Source organism: Channa argus, chromosome 16 (genome assembly GCF_033026475.1).
Source record: "Channa argus isolate prfri chromosome 16, Channa argus male v1.0, whole genome shotgun sequence".
Classification (NCBI taxonomy): Eukaryota; Metazoa; Chordata; class Actinopteri; order Anabantiformes; family Channidae; genus Channa; species Channa argus.
The window spans coordinates 6,793,180-6,808,183 of NC_090212.1; the positions used below are offsets into that span (position 1 = coordinate 6,793,180).

At 39.9% G+C, this 15,004-nt stretch overlaps 2 protein-coding genes across 9 annotated transcripts; both read right to left on the reverse strand.

Moving 5' to 3' along the window:
- Window positions 1-335: 335 nt before the first annotated feature.
- Window positions 336-10,441, reverse strand: srrm1 (serine/arginine repetitive matrix 1). Of its 8 annotated transcripts, none has more exons than XM_067480970.1 (17): window positions 10,299-10,441; window positions 9,295-9,384; window positions 9,019-9,141; window positions 6,711-6,881; window positions 6,337-6,437; window positions 6,012-6,236; window positions 5,654-5,833; window positions 5,433-5,555; window positions 4,925-5,133; window positions 4,582-4,662; window positions 3,763-3,849; window positions 3,374-3,509; window positions 3,184-3,270; window positions 2,431-2,886; window positions 2,126-2,312; window positions 1,598-1,792; window positions 336-1,159 (listed from the first exon to the last, which is right to left on the reverse strand). In XM_067480970.1, the coding sequence occupies exons 1-17, from the start codon at window positions 10,317-10,319 to the stop codon at window positions 1,049-1,051; spliced, it is 2,583 nt and encodes an 860-aa protein (XP_067337071.1). In that variant the 5' UTR covers window positions 10,320-10,441; the 3' UTR covers window positions 336-1,048. The 8 variants fall into 8 exon arrangements, with proteins under 8 accessions (XP_067337071.1, XP_067337070.1, XP_067337073.1 ...); XM_067480969.1 differs by having other exon boundaries at window positions 1,619-1,792; window positions 2,431-2,913; XM_067480972.1 differs by having other exon boundaries at window positions 336-1,175; window positions 1,619-1,792; window positions 2,431-2,913.
- A 411-nt stretch (window positions 10,442-10,852) lies between these two features.
- tdh2 (L-threonine dehydrogenase 2) lies at window positions 10,853-14,888 on the reverse strand. Its single transcript, XM_067480978.1, has 9 exons — window positions 14,473-14,888; window positions 14,144-14,350; window positions 13,469-13,511; window positions 13,313-13,383; window positions 13,029-13,178; window positions 12,760-12,932; window positions 12,572-12,662; window positions 12,218-12,487; window positions 10,853-11,780 (listed from the first exon to the last, which is right to left on the reverse strand). The coding sequence occupies exons 2-9, from the start codon at window positions 14,334-14,336 to the stop codon at window positions 11,635-11,637; spliced, it is 1,137 nt and encodes a 378-aa protein (XP_067337079.1). The 5' UTR covers window positions 14,337-14,350; window positions 14,473-14,888; the 3' UTR covers window positions 10,853-11,634.
- Between the last annotated feature and the right edge of the window lie 116 nt (window positions 14,889-15,004).

Below are 15,004 nucleotides of genomic sequence, written 5' to 3' on the forward strand. Positions count from 1 at the left end.
ATTAGCCTACTTTTCACAATCCAGTTCTAGTGAATACAATTTGAGATTTCAGTTAGAGCTTAACAGCTTTATTCAGCTGCAAAGATGTAGTTTTCTGATTACCATCAATATGCTGGAATTGTACGATTCGATTTAAAAGACTGATCTGCTGCACCATATGAATAAATAGGGACTGCAAGAAGCCATTACCCCAACTACAGAAGATGCAAGTGTACTGTTCGTAATAGATTTAAAACCCAGTAACTACAAATTCTGCCCTTTTATCTGTATTCATCTGAATGATAGATACCCACCAAAGCACAAATGATAAAATCTTCACATAAAGAGAACACAGATTCTATATATAAAAAAAAAAATTTTTTATTTCTGAAACGATGACAAGAACAAGGGTTACTAAATACAAATCAAATAGCAGTCCCACAGATCAGCTTGGTGTCAACATAAAGTTGCATATCAAATTATTTGAAAAATTAAAGCATTGTATGTTATTAGATTGTTTTAGTTTTTAAACAAGATTAATTTCAAAGTCTGAAAAACAGCAGGTGAACAATGCCAAACACCTCTACAGAATTACAATATGGGACAAGACTTTCTGTTGCGGCCTTTAACAATGAGCACAGAAGTACCACTGGTTCCACTAATGAAAGCCAATAGTAACAGTATGTTTTACTGCATATCGGTTTTTCCCCTACACCCGATAGGGTCAGTGGCTCATGCACATTAAGGACAAACACTGCACATGCAATTATTTCTCAATAGTATCTAAATATTTGAAACCTATCCCACTTCAACCGTGTCCCTGGTCAAATATTTAAAATTATGAACAACACAGGTTTTTTTTACAGTTTGGATAATACATTGACAAAATCAAGCCTGTAATGAAACACTCCAGAATGTACCAAACCAGTAAAAAGAAAACAAAAAACTGAAGAATTAACAATTTATACATTCTAAAGCTGAACCAGATTGATGACAAACATCAAGTAGAAAATTCTAAAGTGGGAAAAAAAAAAAAAAAGACAACAAAAAAGAAAAAGAAAACATGTTTTCAGGACATCTGTGATGGAGACAACTGAGCCTTCCTCATCGAGCGCAGGGCCTTCTCTCTTAGGTGTTTCTCCAGATCGTCCAAGGTGTCCTCAACTTCACTTTCCGATTCCTGAATAAAAGGTAGACTACACATTTTACTTAACCAGCTCAATACAAATGCACAAAATTAGTGCAATACTAATAAAACCTTATTCACTACCTAAATTCCCCGCCCCCCAATTTTAAAGGGATACTACACACCAAGTTTCTGTCTCATCCATTCTACCCAAAGTATTAAATAAAATGCAAGAAAGAGCAACAGTGGTGTGTGCGTGGATAATTTAATAATATGCAGAGAAATTATAAACTTGTTCATTTTAAAATCAACTTGCTACCAAAAATGTAATATTTGCCTCCTCAACCACTGTCTGTATGGTTGTCACCACATACATAATATTGCCCAAACTAAGGTCTATATGGTTAGTTTGGGAGGCAGATGATCTGGATGAACACATTTTTCAAATTTAAACTGACAAAAACATCAACTTTAACCCCCCCCACTCTTTACTTTTAAAGATGCACTCTTTACTTTTCTTGAATCTCCATCCTCCTCCACACCCTGGTTATCTTGTCCATCTCCACTCCCAGTTGCGCCACTCTTCTCCTTTTTGTGCTTCTTGTGCTTCTTATGTTTCTTGTCTTTCTTATGCTTTTTTTCCTTCTTCTTCTTCTTTTTCTTTCCACTAGCATCAATATCAGAATTCTACAATAAAACAAAACATTTATAAGTATGGCAAGTGCTACTAAATAACACCACAAATGTCAATGGATTTTTTTGAATGCTTGAGAGATTAGTTTTCCCAGTAATGTAAACATACAACTTTCTAGGACCTATTCAATAATGCACAGATTTTTCTAAAAGTAACCCAAGACTTTAAGGTAATTAAAAGTGAGAGGAAAAGGTGACATCATTTTTTTAAAGTAAACTAGACAAAAAGTACATGTAGAAATATCCTATGCACAGACTGTCCAACAAATATTCAACATGTAAGAATCAAGATATAAATCTGTATGTCTAAATACTATCTTAGACAACCTTGCTTGGGGACCGACTCCCGGAACCACTGCTGGCCTTTTTGGCTGGAGGTGGGGACCCACTGACAGAGCGAGATGGTGAGGGGGAGCCAGATGCAGGAGCTGGACCTTTCTGAATTGCTGGCTGAGGAGAAACAGATCTCGATCTAGAAGATGCTCTTCTCATAGGCTGTGGGCTGCGAGAGGGCCTGATGAGAAGAAAAGGGATTAGGAGGAAAGAGGAAAGAGTGATAGCACAAAACAAGTTCTAGTATACAAATATGTTAAGACCAAGTCATTCAGTCAGATAAGTTCCTGGTTGTTTACCTCTGGTGGTTGCGAGGCTCTGGAGTGCGGGACACCCTACGAATCGGTTTGCTACTGTGTGAAGGGGACTGCTGTCTCCGCTGGTTAGATGGAGATGCACTAGACATTTCAAAACGCCCATGAGGACTGATGGAACCCCTAACAGGGCGACTTCGGTTTGCAGGTGATGGGGAGAGGCGGCTGGCTGCTCCCATAGGGGATCGTGTATCCCTGCTTGAACGAGCAGAAGGCAACATGGGGCTCCTCCTGTGTCTGGGTGGTGAAGAAGAAGATGGAGGTGTGCGTCTCCTCTGAGGAGGAGAGCTTCGGCGCTTAGGGGACCTAGAGGGGCGTCGCTTGACCCCTGGTGAAGAGCGTTTAGATGGAGAGCTAGACAGCTTCCGCTTTTGTGGAGGCAAAGGTGAGGGGCTGTAGCGACGTTGAATGGGGGGAGAATATCGTCGGGGAGATGAAGATCTAAAATGAGGAGGTGGAGAAGGAGACCTGAAAAGGACCAGATTAAATCATATGGATGGACATTTTTTATCTTATTTTTGTATGTATGATAATACATTTTCAAATAAATTAAATTAAGTGCAAGAGGGTTGTAACTAGGTTGGGAAAATTAGTAGCCATGTCGTCCAATGTTTAAGCTAAAGTCAGCTAAATGAATCTCTAACCTCACTCTAGATCATCCCACTGAAATTTACTAGTACTTCATGCTTAACTTTAACATTTATTTAAAAAAAACACATCCATAGAAGTTGTCTATACCTCCGTCTAGGGGGAGAAGGAGATCTGCGACGTCGTGGGGGTGAAGGGGAGCGACGTCTGCGTCCAGGAGATGGAGAACGTCTTTTCCTGAACGGAAAAAAAAAAAAAAATATTACGTAACAATAATTGGTAAACTTGAAATTTAGAAATTGGACCATTCAGACAAGAAAATATGTGCTTGGTATCTAACCTTGGAGAGGCCTCCCTATGTCGTCTGCGTGGGGAAGGTGTACGACTACGCCTTCTCCTGACTTCACCATTTCTAGCACTTGGCCCTGCTGTGGACCTCTTGGGCCCCTCATCTTCTGAGGAAGAAGATCCTGTATCTGAAATAACAAACAGAGGACATCAAAAAGAGTTTTATTGTTGCCATTGTGTATGCAGTAAGGAGAAAAAAAAAAAATAAATACATAATAAATAACAAATAAAATAATAAAGAAAACACCAAGGTTGGGGTTAGGGCACAGCTTCAAGTCCATGAGACGATGAGTGCAAAGATGACATTGACATACACTTGGTTAGAGAAAGAGAGGAATTGGGTATGATAGAGGAAAGAACGGGGATAAAAACGCTTTTAACCTGAAGACGACTGTTGATTCTGCCTGCGATACTGACGTCGCTGCTGCACCGAATCTGCTGTTGCCCCTTTCTCATTTTTATCCTCCTCTGAAATGTAGAGCATTGAGTGTCCCATCAGTTTTAACAGTTTCAGTGAAACAGACTGCCATGGAAATTATACGAAAAGTACAGAAAACAGATTTTCTTCCCTGTGGCTTGTGATTCTATTCAAAGTTACATAGTGCAATTCTACAATGTATTTATACTACAGTTTTAATTTTTGTAAGCGTGAAGCGTTTTATTGTGTTTCACATCACATAGCATTGTCAGAGCAGGATATCAAATGGGAGCACTATAAGGAGGATCTTGGATATAGATTTACTCAAATTTCTACTTCGCAATCAATAGCCATTTTTCCACTGACCCTAAAAAAAAAAAAAAAAGTTGGTGGGGCAAACCAAAGGCAAAAATTCATACGTAGACTGAGCTTCATAACAATCCTAGCTGGACTGAGTGCATTTTCACAGATAATTTCCATGTCATTGGTCCAGTGATATAGTTGGCCATCTGCCATGGAACACATTAACATGGTGGTTCAATTTATAGGAGGGAAAAAAGAAATAAAAAAGGGAAAAAATTAAATTAGGTGCCTTGAACTATAGGTCAAAACTAGCACCATCCTGCTGAAAACCGGTGCCAATGGACTGGTTTGGGTAGTGGGTGGGTGTCCAATTCTAATAAGATGCAGGTGGGAACTCCATGTGCCTGGTCATTTAAATTTGTGAGCTACAAGGTATAAGGCTATTATGGTTATTTAAAAACAAACAATTTAAAGCTTACCTGACTCAGAACCTTCAGACGGCCTGGGCTTAGCACTATCAAATGGAGAGTCACCCCTTGCTCCTTGCTTTCGCTTCAAACCTGAAAAACAAGGTACCAAGAATTTTACAAGTTGCATTTAATAATCATACCTCCTTTATTTCACCATTTGAAATAAGGAATAGTTACCTGCATGCAAATTATTTAATTTACATGAATAATTAGATTCTTATGTACTTAATAAAAAAATTATTTTAACAATTCAATTGTATTTTTAAGCATAATTTCTAACTCCAAAGAGAAACCAATCAGTTATTAGCATACTGATGCAATCATTATTAGGCCAATAAAATAAAAATTATACCAGATGATCTGGGTGGGGAAGCAGAGCCCCGACTCCTTCTGGCCCGTGGAGACTGTGATCGTCTGTCTCTACCTAAGGGGCTAATGGATGCGTCAGGAGGATGAACCTGCTTTCGAGGTGGTGTGCTAGATACTCTTTTCATTGCTTTCTTAGGTGAGGGAGAACCAGATGAGCTGCTACCAGAGCATGAAGCAGAGCGAGAGCGTCTCCTGCAAAACAAATTGCATCTTCAAAAGGGGAAACCAACATTACTTTTCCAGTGCCTACCGTCAGTTCAACTGGCTCGTCATACTGCCACCATATGAAGCCACGTTAAAAAAAAAAAGATCATGTAACTGGGACACAGGAAAAAATCTGAGCCATTTTGGCAGCTCTGGGTATGCTGTCATAGTACCTAATTAGTTATCCAACTTTGGTACTGAATGACAAGGCATTTTTTTCAAAATTCAACCATCTTGAAGGACATTGGGCCAGCCACCCTGTACACCTTGCTGAGCATTTCACTGACCTGCGGACAGGAGAGCGCCTATGTCTGTGTCGGGAGCTAATGGGCCCACGTCTGGGGGGACTCTGCCGTCTACGGGGAGACATTCTCCTCCTGGGACTCTGCCGTCTACGAGGAGAGTAAGATCTAATGAGAGAAAAACAGAAGGCTGTAATTTTACACAAAACAATTTTGACATAAGCTTGAACACCACACTAAGTTCATACAAAAATTGACAGAAATACCTTGAACGTGAGCGTCGTCTGCGGGAGCGAGAACGTGAACGGTGGTGAGGTCGTTCCCTTCTGCTGTCCTTCTCCCTTTCCCGGGACCTGGGCCTTTCCTCTTTTTTATGGATTTTCTCTGGAGAGGGGTCTTTGACTTGAGTCACCGAGTCTGGTTTCACCACCTCCACAACTCTGTCACTACATGTCAAAGGAAGACATTTGAGTTGTAAACCATCCCTGCTACTTTTCTTTAGTAAACCACTTTAGTAACCCCCCCCCCCCTACATACACACACACACATATTTATTGTCTTGACTTCCCCAACTTTGTATCAAGACAAAATATGAACATTAAGTAAAGGACGTATTCCACTAACCATGTGGAAGAAGCTTCTTGGATGACTGGTTCTGGCATTGCTCTTCCTGATGTATCTGGATCTGGATGCTGTTCCATTGGTTTCGGGGGCAGCTGCATTAGGGGTGGAGGGGGTGAACTGCCAGCAACTGGACTAGGTTTGCGTTGTGGGGAGCGCGAGTGGCTACGTTTCCTTTCCCGTTTTACTGGTGACCTTCGCCGAGGTGACGGTGATCTTGTCTTCCGCCTGGAAAGAAAGCAAGCCAACAATCTGTTTCAATGTTCTGAGATACAAACACAAATCCAAATTCAATCCACTGGCGTCAATATGAAACACATTTTCTTACCTTCTTGGGCTCTTTGACTGAGCCCTTTCTCTGGTGTCCCTGTCCTTTTCCTTCTTATCATCATCACCCTTTTTTAACGAAGCAAGCTTCTCCTGTTCAATCTGCCAAAAATGAAATGGCAAAATGATTGTGAAGCAATCACTAACGACGCTAAAGCCAGCAAATTTGGATATATTGTCTTGTGCGGTGTGAATGTATATGCATCTTTCAGGGCATATCAGTCTTTTTTTTTTTTTTTTTTTTTTTAAATAAAAGGTGCCTCCAAAATTAGACTACATTTAAGATTTTGACAGACTGCAAACATACATATAAATCTGCATACATATAGCAGCCAGAGGCCTGTGACTTCTGTTATCAAACTCTGAGAATCTTACCTGTCTCTGTTTAATTTCCTCTTTCTTCTGTTCAAGAAAAGCAGATGGAATGCCGGCAATGTTCTCTTGAGCACTCAGCAGCAGGGGCCACAGGTCCTTCATGAACTCCCGGGCATTCTTCCCATTCAGGAAGCCAGTCAGGTTGATCTGCATCACCTTACCATCCGGGTGCTGCAAACAACACACACGAAGGAGGGAGAAAAAAAAAAAAATATGGCCGTTGAAACAATAGTAGACTAAATATTAGGGGGAGATAGGATCCCACATTTGGGGATTCCTACCTTCTAGTCCTTGCTAAAGTATACCTGTGACTATGTAATAGTCATAATCAAAACATGTATTTAAACTTCCCTGAATCCATAACCTATCAAAAATAAAGTGATTGATTAAAATGTACTCACAAACTCAAACTCAGAATGTGAGCTACTTTGGGGAGACAGACCTACAGACTTAAAAACTGCATGCAATACTGCTGTTTTACCTATGTCTGATTTTTATTACCCAAATTTACAGTATCATAAAAAATGCCATATGACACAAACAAAAAAGACTGATTATTTGATGCCCTCAAATGCTATCCCCATACCTCTACATTTCTGTGTTCCTACCCACCCCCCTTTCCCAGTCTCCCCACAGTCTACACTTCAGAAGTTAAACATATAGCCACAATACAGAGTGCATCAAAACCCAACACTGCAAGTACAGTCCCGGTGTCTTCAGTGAGTCCCCTGGGATCAGTGGGCACGGAGCTCCCTTGGCTTGCTTCCGCCTCCCTACTGCTTGAGACTCAACCACCTTGAGCTTAATGTTATATCATTTATCTAAATTGCAAGAGACGAACAAGCAATAATGAGTACACAGATGCACAAAAAAGGAGTTTTATTTCAATAACTGAACAACTGTGAGACCCGTAATCTCAGTTCAATTACCCTTCCTTACTAAAATGCAACAGTACCCTTAAACTTAGCTTTAAAAGACCCACCCACCCCCAAATGGCATGGCAAGCAAAAGGTAAAATTGTTTAATGTACATTTATGTGCAGTGCTTGTGTCACATACAGTTACTTAATAAACACATGTACCTTTTAGCATCTCAGGATAATGAAAATTATTAACAAGGGTTATACCCGTTTATTCTAACACCTCCTTAAGGATAGTTAACCCTACATTACTTGTGTCTCAAATTTCCAAAAGTAAGCCTGTGCATTGGAAATGACCATTTCTCAAATGTGTCAAGTGGTTTGACTTATCAGTGGAGCAATGTGTTAAAAAAAATAAATAAAAATAATAATAATCCTAAGTATAATGATATTTAGATAAAGTAGCATACAGCTTATGGGATGAAGAACATGCACAATTTAGTCTTCAATGAGTAACTTAATACCAAGCTGAAGGTATTGTTCCTTTGCTAACATTTGTTTCACATCTGACTGCATGCAACTGAGATGCTGGGTGCAGTCAGATGTTTTCACAGACTTACAACAGAGCAACTCTAAAATCTGTTAAATTCAGGTTTTTGCTGACCTCCAGTGGTTGAATTTCTCGATTCGTTATGGTGATGCAGAGATGCACTGAAGGTGTGGTAATGACAACCTCATGTGATTGTTTTGTGAGGTTAAAACTGCAGAAGACTCTCCTAATCACACCCAAAAATATAAAACTTTCAACCACAGGTGGCCAGTGAGACAATACATTTCTGTTTGGTGTTAAAATACTCTTAAAATACTTTTTAAAGACAGTAAAAGAGGAGATCAACTACTCCTAACATCAAGCAGTGAGAAGTTGGTAAACCTTTCTAGTTTTCAGCCTTAAATTTCAGGTACATTTAATGGGATGTGGGCAGTTTAATGATGCACTGCAATTACCTACGTAAAATATGATTATGGTTTTGTTCAGGTGTCTTTCACTGACATGATATAGGTAATCCCTGCATATAACTCACCTCAAACCACACACTGCATCATGAAGGGAGAGTTGGGCTCAGTGACTTTGGGCTCAGGAGAGAGCTAATTAGGTGTTGGTGCTATACTTCTGATGCAAGGTATAACATCCATATTGGTTCAGGCCTTTTAAATCATAAATCACATCATCATTAGAAGACTGCTGAATAATGGCACTTTCTCACATAACAGTAAAACATGGCTATTTCATTATATATCAGTCTTACACCAACTGTTACTTTACCTATTCAATTTGACTACGATGTTCAATTATTTGATCGAATCCCTTGTTACTCACTAAGCAATGCCCACAAATTTAAGAGTTTTGAACAAACAAACAAAAGAGATGACCCCAATTAAAGAAGTTACCTTTTCCTCAAGCTGGTTAAATATGAACTCAATGACGACGTCGTCCTCGAACCCCAGAATCTCGGTTACCCGCTGAGTAATCCATGGTTTGATGACTTCCAGGTTGACTTTGGTCATGTCCACCTAAAAGTGAAAAAAACAACCAAATAAGCATAATTACTAAATTGTACAAACAAGGGTGGATGGCACATTTAAAAAAGAAAGTCCTCACAGTTGTTGATGCGACAATTTGTTACATGAGTACTAACACTGGACGATATGTGGATGATATTATACCTTCTTGTCCAGACATTCTGCAAATTTCAGCTGCTTCAGCAGTTTCTTGTGCTTGTTGCTGAAACGGTTGTCTTGCTCAGCACTCGTGCCCTAAAAACAAATAAGTGTTTAATGCACACATCGTTTATCTCTCTATACATAGATCTGTGCTTTAAATAAGTCTCACGTGTCCCCCCTCGCCTAGCATAACTTAACCCAACGCTGATACACATAACGCTATATCGAAACACAAACACGAGCTAGCAAACATTAGCTGCGTTACGTATAAATTAACACACAACAGAGTTGAGATATTAACTAATGATATCTCTAATGACTGCAGCTTCGTTTATATTTCAGGCCAGACTGAGTCAGATTTAGACTTTGATACAGATATCTTAACGTTAGCTAAACTAAAAGTTAGCCGTGCTTAATCCTCCAAGGGAAACAGACATTGTCATAGTCTATGGGCTAACCTGACCGGGAACTTGTCGCTGACAAGAAACGAAGTAGTAAATGGTGTTTTTGTGTCGTTAAACATTGCATCTTAGCATCCACTTTACTACCGCTAAAGTCAGCGAGCGAGTGAGTGGTCGTGACTGGCCATGGTGATAGTCACTAGCAAGAAGACAGAAACGATGCACCGCCCGGGCGCCATCTTTAGCCTAGGCTGGCCAATTAGCTGAAGCTAGCTACAAAGTCGTGGCGTCTATTTCCTGCAAATGTCTCCGCTCATTTCAACATAGAAAGGCTGTAAAATGAGAGCCAGATAACTTTCAGCAATAACAAAAAGCATAAAACAATGATTTCTGTAAGGACGTGTAGCGAAATTCGGACAGTTGCCCAGTTAATACACGAAATCAACGAAGGCCATCAGTTGATAGACGGACCCATGACTGTACCGTTTCTGAACGTATGGCCCTCAGCCTTAACACATGACATTACAGTGTTACAAAGACACAATGCATTTTAAGCAAAATAACACTAAGATGGCAAAAAGACAGGAATAATTTTAAAAATCTTACGCGGAAGAATCCCGCGTCCATTATCGGAGAAAATAGTTAATCACAGGCGCTATTGAGAAAGACGTGCGTTCCCTCCGGTAATATTCAGAGTGTCAGGCCCAAGCCGGAAGTAGGCTTCGCCCCTACAGGAGGCAAAAGGCACTGCCGAGACGGCGTATGTACGGAGGTGTCACATGGATTCACAAGGATTTGTACAAGTAACAATGTTATAGTATTTTACATCTTATATCGTAGTCTTTAATCATACACCAATCACCATTATAGATACATTAAAGAAGCATCGCCTTAATGTAGCAGTTGGAAGTAAGGACAATCTAAACTCCTAGATAACCAAATCTATAATAATGCACTGTGGTTTGTTTATTATATTTGTATAAGAATTAGAAAATAACTAGTATTGAAAGTGTTGAAACGAGCGTAGATGTACTGAGTAGTTTAAAATGGGAATAACTGAGTAGGAGTAACATAAAAATTGTTGTAGTCCCCATCATAATTAACATTAATGTACAGTCAATATAAAGAATAAGCAAAGTTCAGCATATTACAATCATCACTTATGTTTGGCTAAATTAGATTTTTATTATTTAAGGTCTGATTCAACGTACACTGCATTTTTATACCTACACTGTTTTCCAGGGTCATCTATAGTAAATAGGGCTTCATTTTTTGATAGTAGGTATTAATAACCAAAGTCACACTTCTGGCAAAACAGTAAAATATAGGCTACCTGTTAGATGCCACTGCAAGGGTAGTGGGGTAATGTTCAGGTAATAGACTATATTATAAAAACTGTTATTAACTGTTATTACAGTTCAAAGTTAACTAAGCCAGATTCCAGATGATCCTGGAATTAAAGTGTGCAATAGATGTCTTAGACTAAATGTGCAATTGGTCCGTATTGTTTTAGACATTGTAATAAGCACTGTGACACTGTTTAGTCCATGCATGTGATTAGCATGACATTCTGAAATCTTAACACCTTAGGAAAAATGTAATGTTCTGCTCCATCCGAGGCAACATATCCATGTGTAAGCTGATGCTTATATCATTATAACAATTAAAAACAACAAAGTGTAGGAGAAGGTTTGACAGTATATTCTTCCCTGCAAAAAAGAGCTGTGTGTTTTTCTGCATATGTGTGACATGTCACTGTCCACTGTATTTTGAGAAGTACTGACTGTACAAACAGTCCCTGGCTCATTACTGTAATGTTCCAGAGTAGCACAGGATAGTGGTTGATAGTTTGTGAAAGCGAAAGAAGTGTATTTCGGGTGAATGCAGGCTGAAGACAAGTCACAAGCAGGGGCCCTTGTCAGTCTTTGTAGAACAGGTTTTGCTAGCTGGCTGGCAAACCCTGGTTGGTCCTTTTCTCTCGAATGGAACTTAGCATGTCTGATACCAGCTCTTCAAGGCCAAAGGCCGGCGCCCAGCCCCAATCTCTCCTGGCATTGGTATCATCAAATCTCACAGGCCAGCTGTCTGCTGCAAGGTGACAGGCAACATGAGCACATTACTTCTCTCGTACCAGTTAAAATAATCCCATACATTATTTCCAGGTTAAACATTTCTGTTTTTTAAATTGTCACACCCACATGTCATCACATGAAAAATACTGCACCCACTGACATCCGACAACTAACAACTATCACTTGCATCATTCCAACTTCAATATTGTTAGAGTTGCACATCATCACTGTTTGACAACAGGGTTCCCAAAAAGATATTGTAATCTCTCATTATATGCATTATATCGCAACAACAGTCAAATCCTTCTGTTTGTAACTTCTCTTTAGGAAATATATGAAGTGCCATCATGTAGGACTACAGTATTTGGGTCTGAATAGTTTGAAATCTTGACTTCTACACATAGCACAATTTACCAATAATTATTAAGTTTAAGCTGTTGACTGAAGTCATACCAATGGTCTGGCGGACAGAATCAGGATTGTAGGTGACCTTGAGGTGAGGAAGATGCTTGCGGATTTCTTGGGCCACCTCTTCTGGAGTGAAGCTCATGGCAGCAATGTTGTATGTACGCAGGGACAGCTGGCACTCTGGAGTCTGCATGAACTCTACCGTGGCACGGTGGCAGTCAGAGATGTGCATCATGGGAAGACGGGTATCGGGTCGCAAGTAGCACTCATGGTGACCTGTGCTCAGAGCATCGTGGAATATTTGAACTGCATAGTCTGCAGAGATAGGACCGCAGAGAGTTTAGTCCATAACATCCAGCTAAAACTTATTTTAGTTGAAGATGTAATGCTAAAAAATACCTGTTGTCCCTCCACCAGGAGGTGTGTTGACTGATATTACACCTGGGTAACGTAGGCAGCGGAAGTCCAGGCCATATTTGTGATGGAGATACTAAAAAAAGATAAGGAGACTGATGATGTGGAAATGAATATATACAAATATCATCATAGCTCTCTCTGTATTGTGTGAATTCCTATGATAATTGTACCTCTCCCATCAGTTCTCCGTGCACCTTCGACACGCCATAAATGGTTCTCGGCCTTTGGACACAGAGGTCAGGAGCGGGGTCACGTGGAGAAGAAGGACCAAACGCCCCAATGGTGCTGGGAACAAAGAGGCGCAGGCAGTTCTCCAGGGCCAAGTCTAGCACATTATGAAGGCCTAAATAGAGAGAACATTCACAGTTCCACAGAAGTTTTACCATGATAAATCCCAAAAGGGAGATTGTATAAAAGGTATATGTGTATACAGACAAACCTGTGATGTTGATCTTGCGTGCCAAAGCCACGTTAGCCTCACCCACAGCACTAAGCAGAGCACTGTAGTGGACCAGCCAAGTGATCCGATTATTTACAATCAGTTCTCGGAGGTGTTTATAGTCCAACACATCAGCATATACAAATGGACCTTATTACACAAGAGTGGGAAATGGAAAGATAATTACAATAATATAACATAATTATATTTGAGAAATTTTAAAAACAGCAAACTAGCAAACAGAAAAACAGAACACACAAAAACATAAATTAAAAATTTCATACCACTGCTATAAACATGAGCTGGAGGCTTCTTGATGTCTGACAGGATTACATTCTCAGTCCCATAATGTTTTCTAGACATTAATAGAAATATGAAGAATTTCAACTTTCAGACATTTAGATAAACTTTAATGTCTTAGAAATGTCTGAATATCTCACCTCAGTAATTGTGCAAGCCCCACACCTAACTGCCCAAGGCCACCTGCACATGGAGACAAGGTCTAATATTATTTCTGTGCAGAAATAGTTTTAAAAAGCATTTGAGGTTTGGTGTGAGAATGAAATGATTGTTATTGGTGTACCATGTGTGAGCTGTGAAAAAGCTTTTGTTTATTCCACAGGTTTATCCTGGGACAAAAAGTGACAGCAGACTATTATTCTCCACACAGTCCCTACTCATTGGCTCTTTTATATCACTAGCAATGTCTGCATGCACTCTATTGTGGTGAGATGAAATGGGGGTCCTGCTGCTAGTATACAGGGAAAACAACTCGAAAAAAAAAATATAATACAGCACATGTCGCCACTGACGCCACAGTGATATCACCCAATCGTTGAGAATTGTTCAATTAAAAAAATAGATCTACTTGGAAGTGATATGAACTCTACAAGCTCCTTTAAAGGGTCTCCACAGGCAAGGCATTCTGTCCTTGTTGTAACTGCGCTGTGGACAACAACACAAAACACAGGCTGCACAGTGAAAGTGGTAGAACACAATGGTAGCTTCATGTGTTCAATGTTTGGGTAGCTGTAGAAAAGTCTATCTCTCCCTGAAAATAAAAATAAGGACAAGGCAGCTAATATGTGGTAATAAATAATGGATATTTGTATTACCTGTGATGAGGACACGAGGGTTTTCCTGAGGAGGTGGAGGGTTGCAGGTCTCCAGGCTGTTCCACCTGCTCATCTGCCTGGGCAAAGAACTGAAGCTGTGACCCGAATAACTCAGTACCCTGCTGAGGCAACCTCGGCAAAACAGGCCCCACACAGCCACAGTGGGCACACAGACCCGTACACTTGGTTGCATGTCCAGTAGTGGCCCTTTAACAAAGTTAAATTATTATAATGGTAATGATCATTGGGATGTATACATGTTGTGTCCAAATAATCTTAGACAGAAAGATTTAACTTAAATAGCAAATGGGAAACAATATTAGGATTACCTGTGTCCTCTCTAAATCCCAGAGAGATGATTCTTGATTTAGCAGTTTAGGATGCAACTTAGGAAATCAAATATTATTCCACTAAACTACATGACATAATAGGAGCCGGTAAGATCACTGGTAGAATTAAAACATTACCATCCGATTGGTCACCGCTTCAGTTCACACAGTAACCACTGGGTAAGTACACAAGTGTAGAAAGTCATGCTGGGCTATGTGGTTCTTGTCCAGTTTGGATAATCACCAGGGCTTGTTGCTCTTGACTGAACAGGACTACAGTCTCCAGCTTGCAAAGCTCCATGTGTGCAAACATGCTGACTTGCTGTGCATAGGGATTTGTATTGTGAAGAGTGTTTAGCTGAGCTTAACAGGACTGGGAGGTGTGTCATTTATAAAGCCTTCTTCTATATAATATTAATGAGGAAAGTTATGTCAGAAAATAATTTCCCTATTAAATTATGCAAAACAAAGGGTCTAATTAGAAAACAACCCTGAACAGTTTTAAAAGTGGTAAAACATGGCATGAACATAT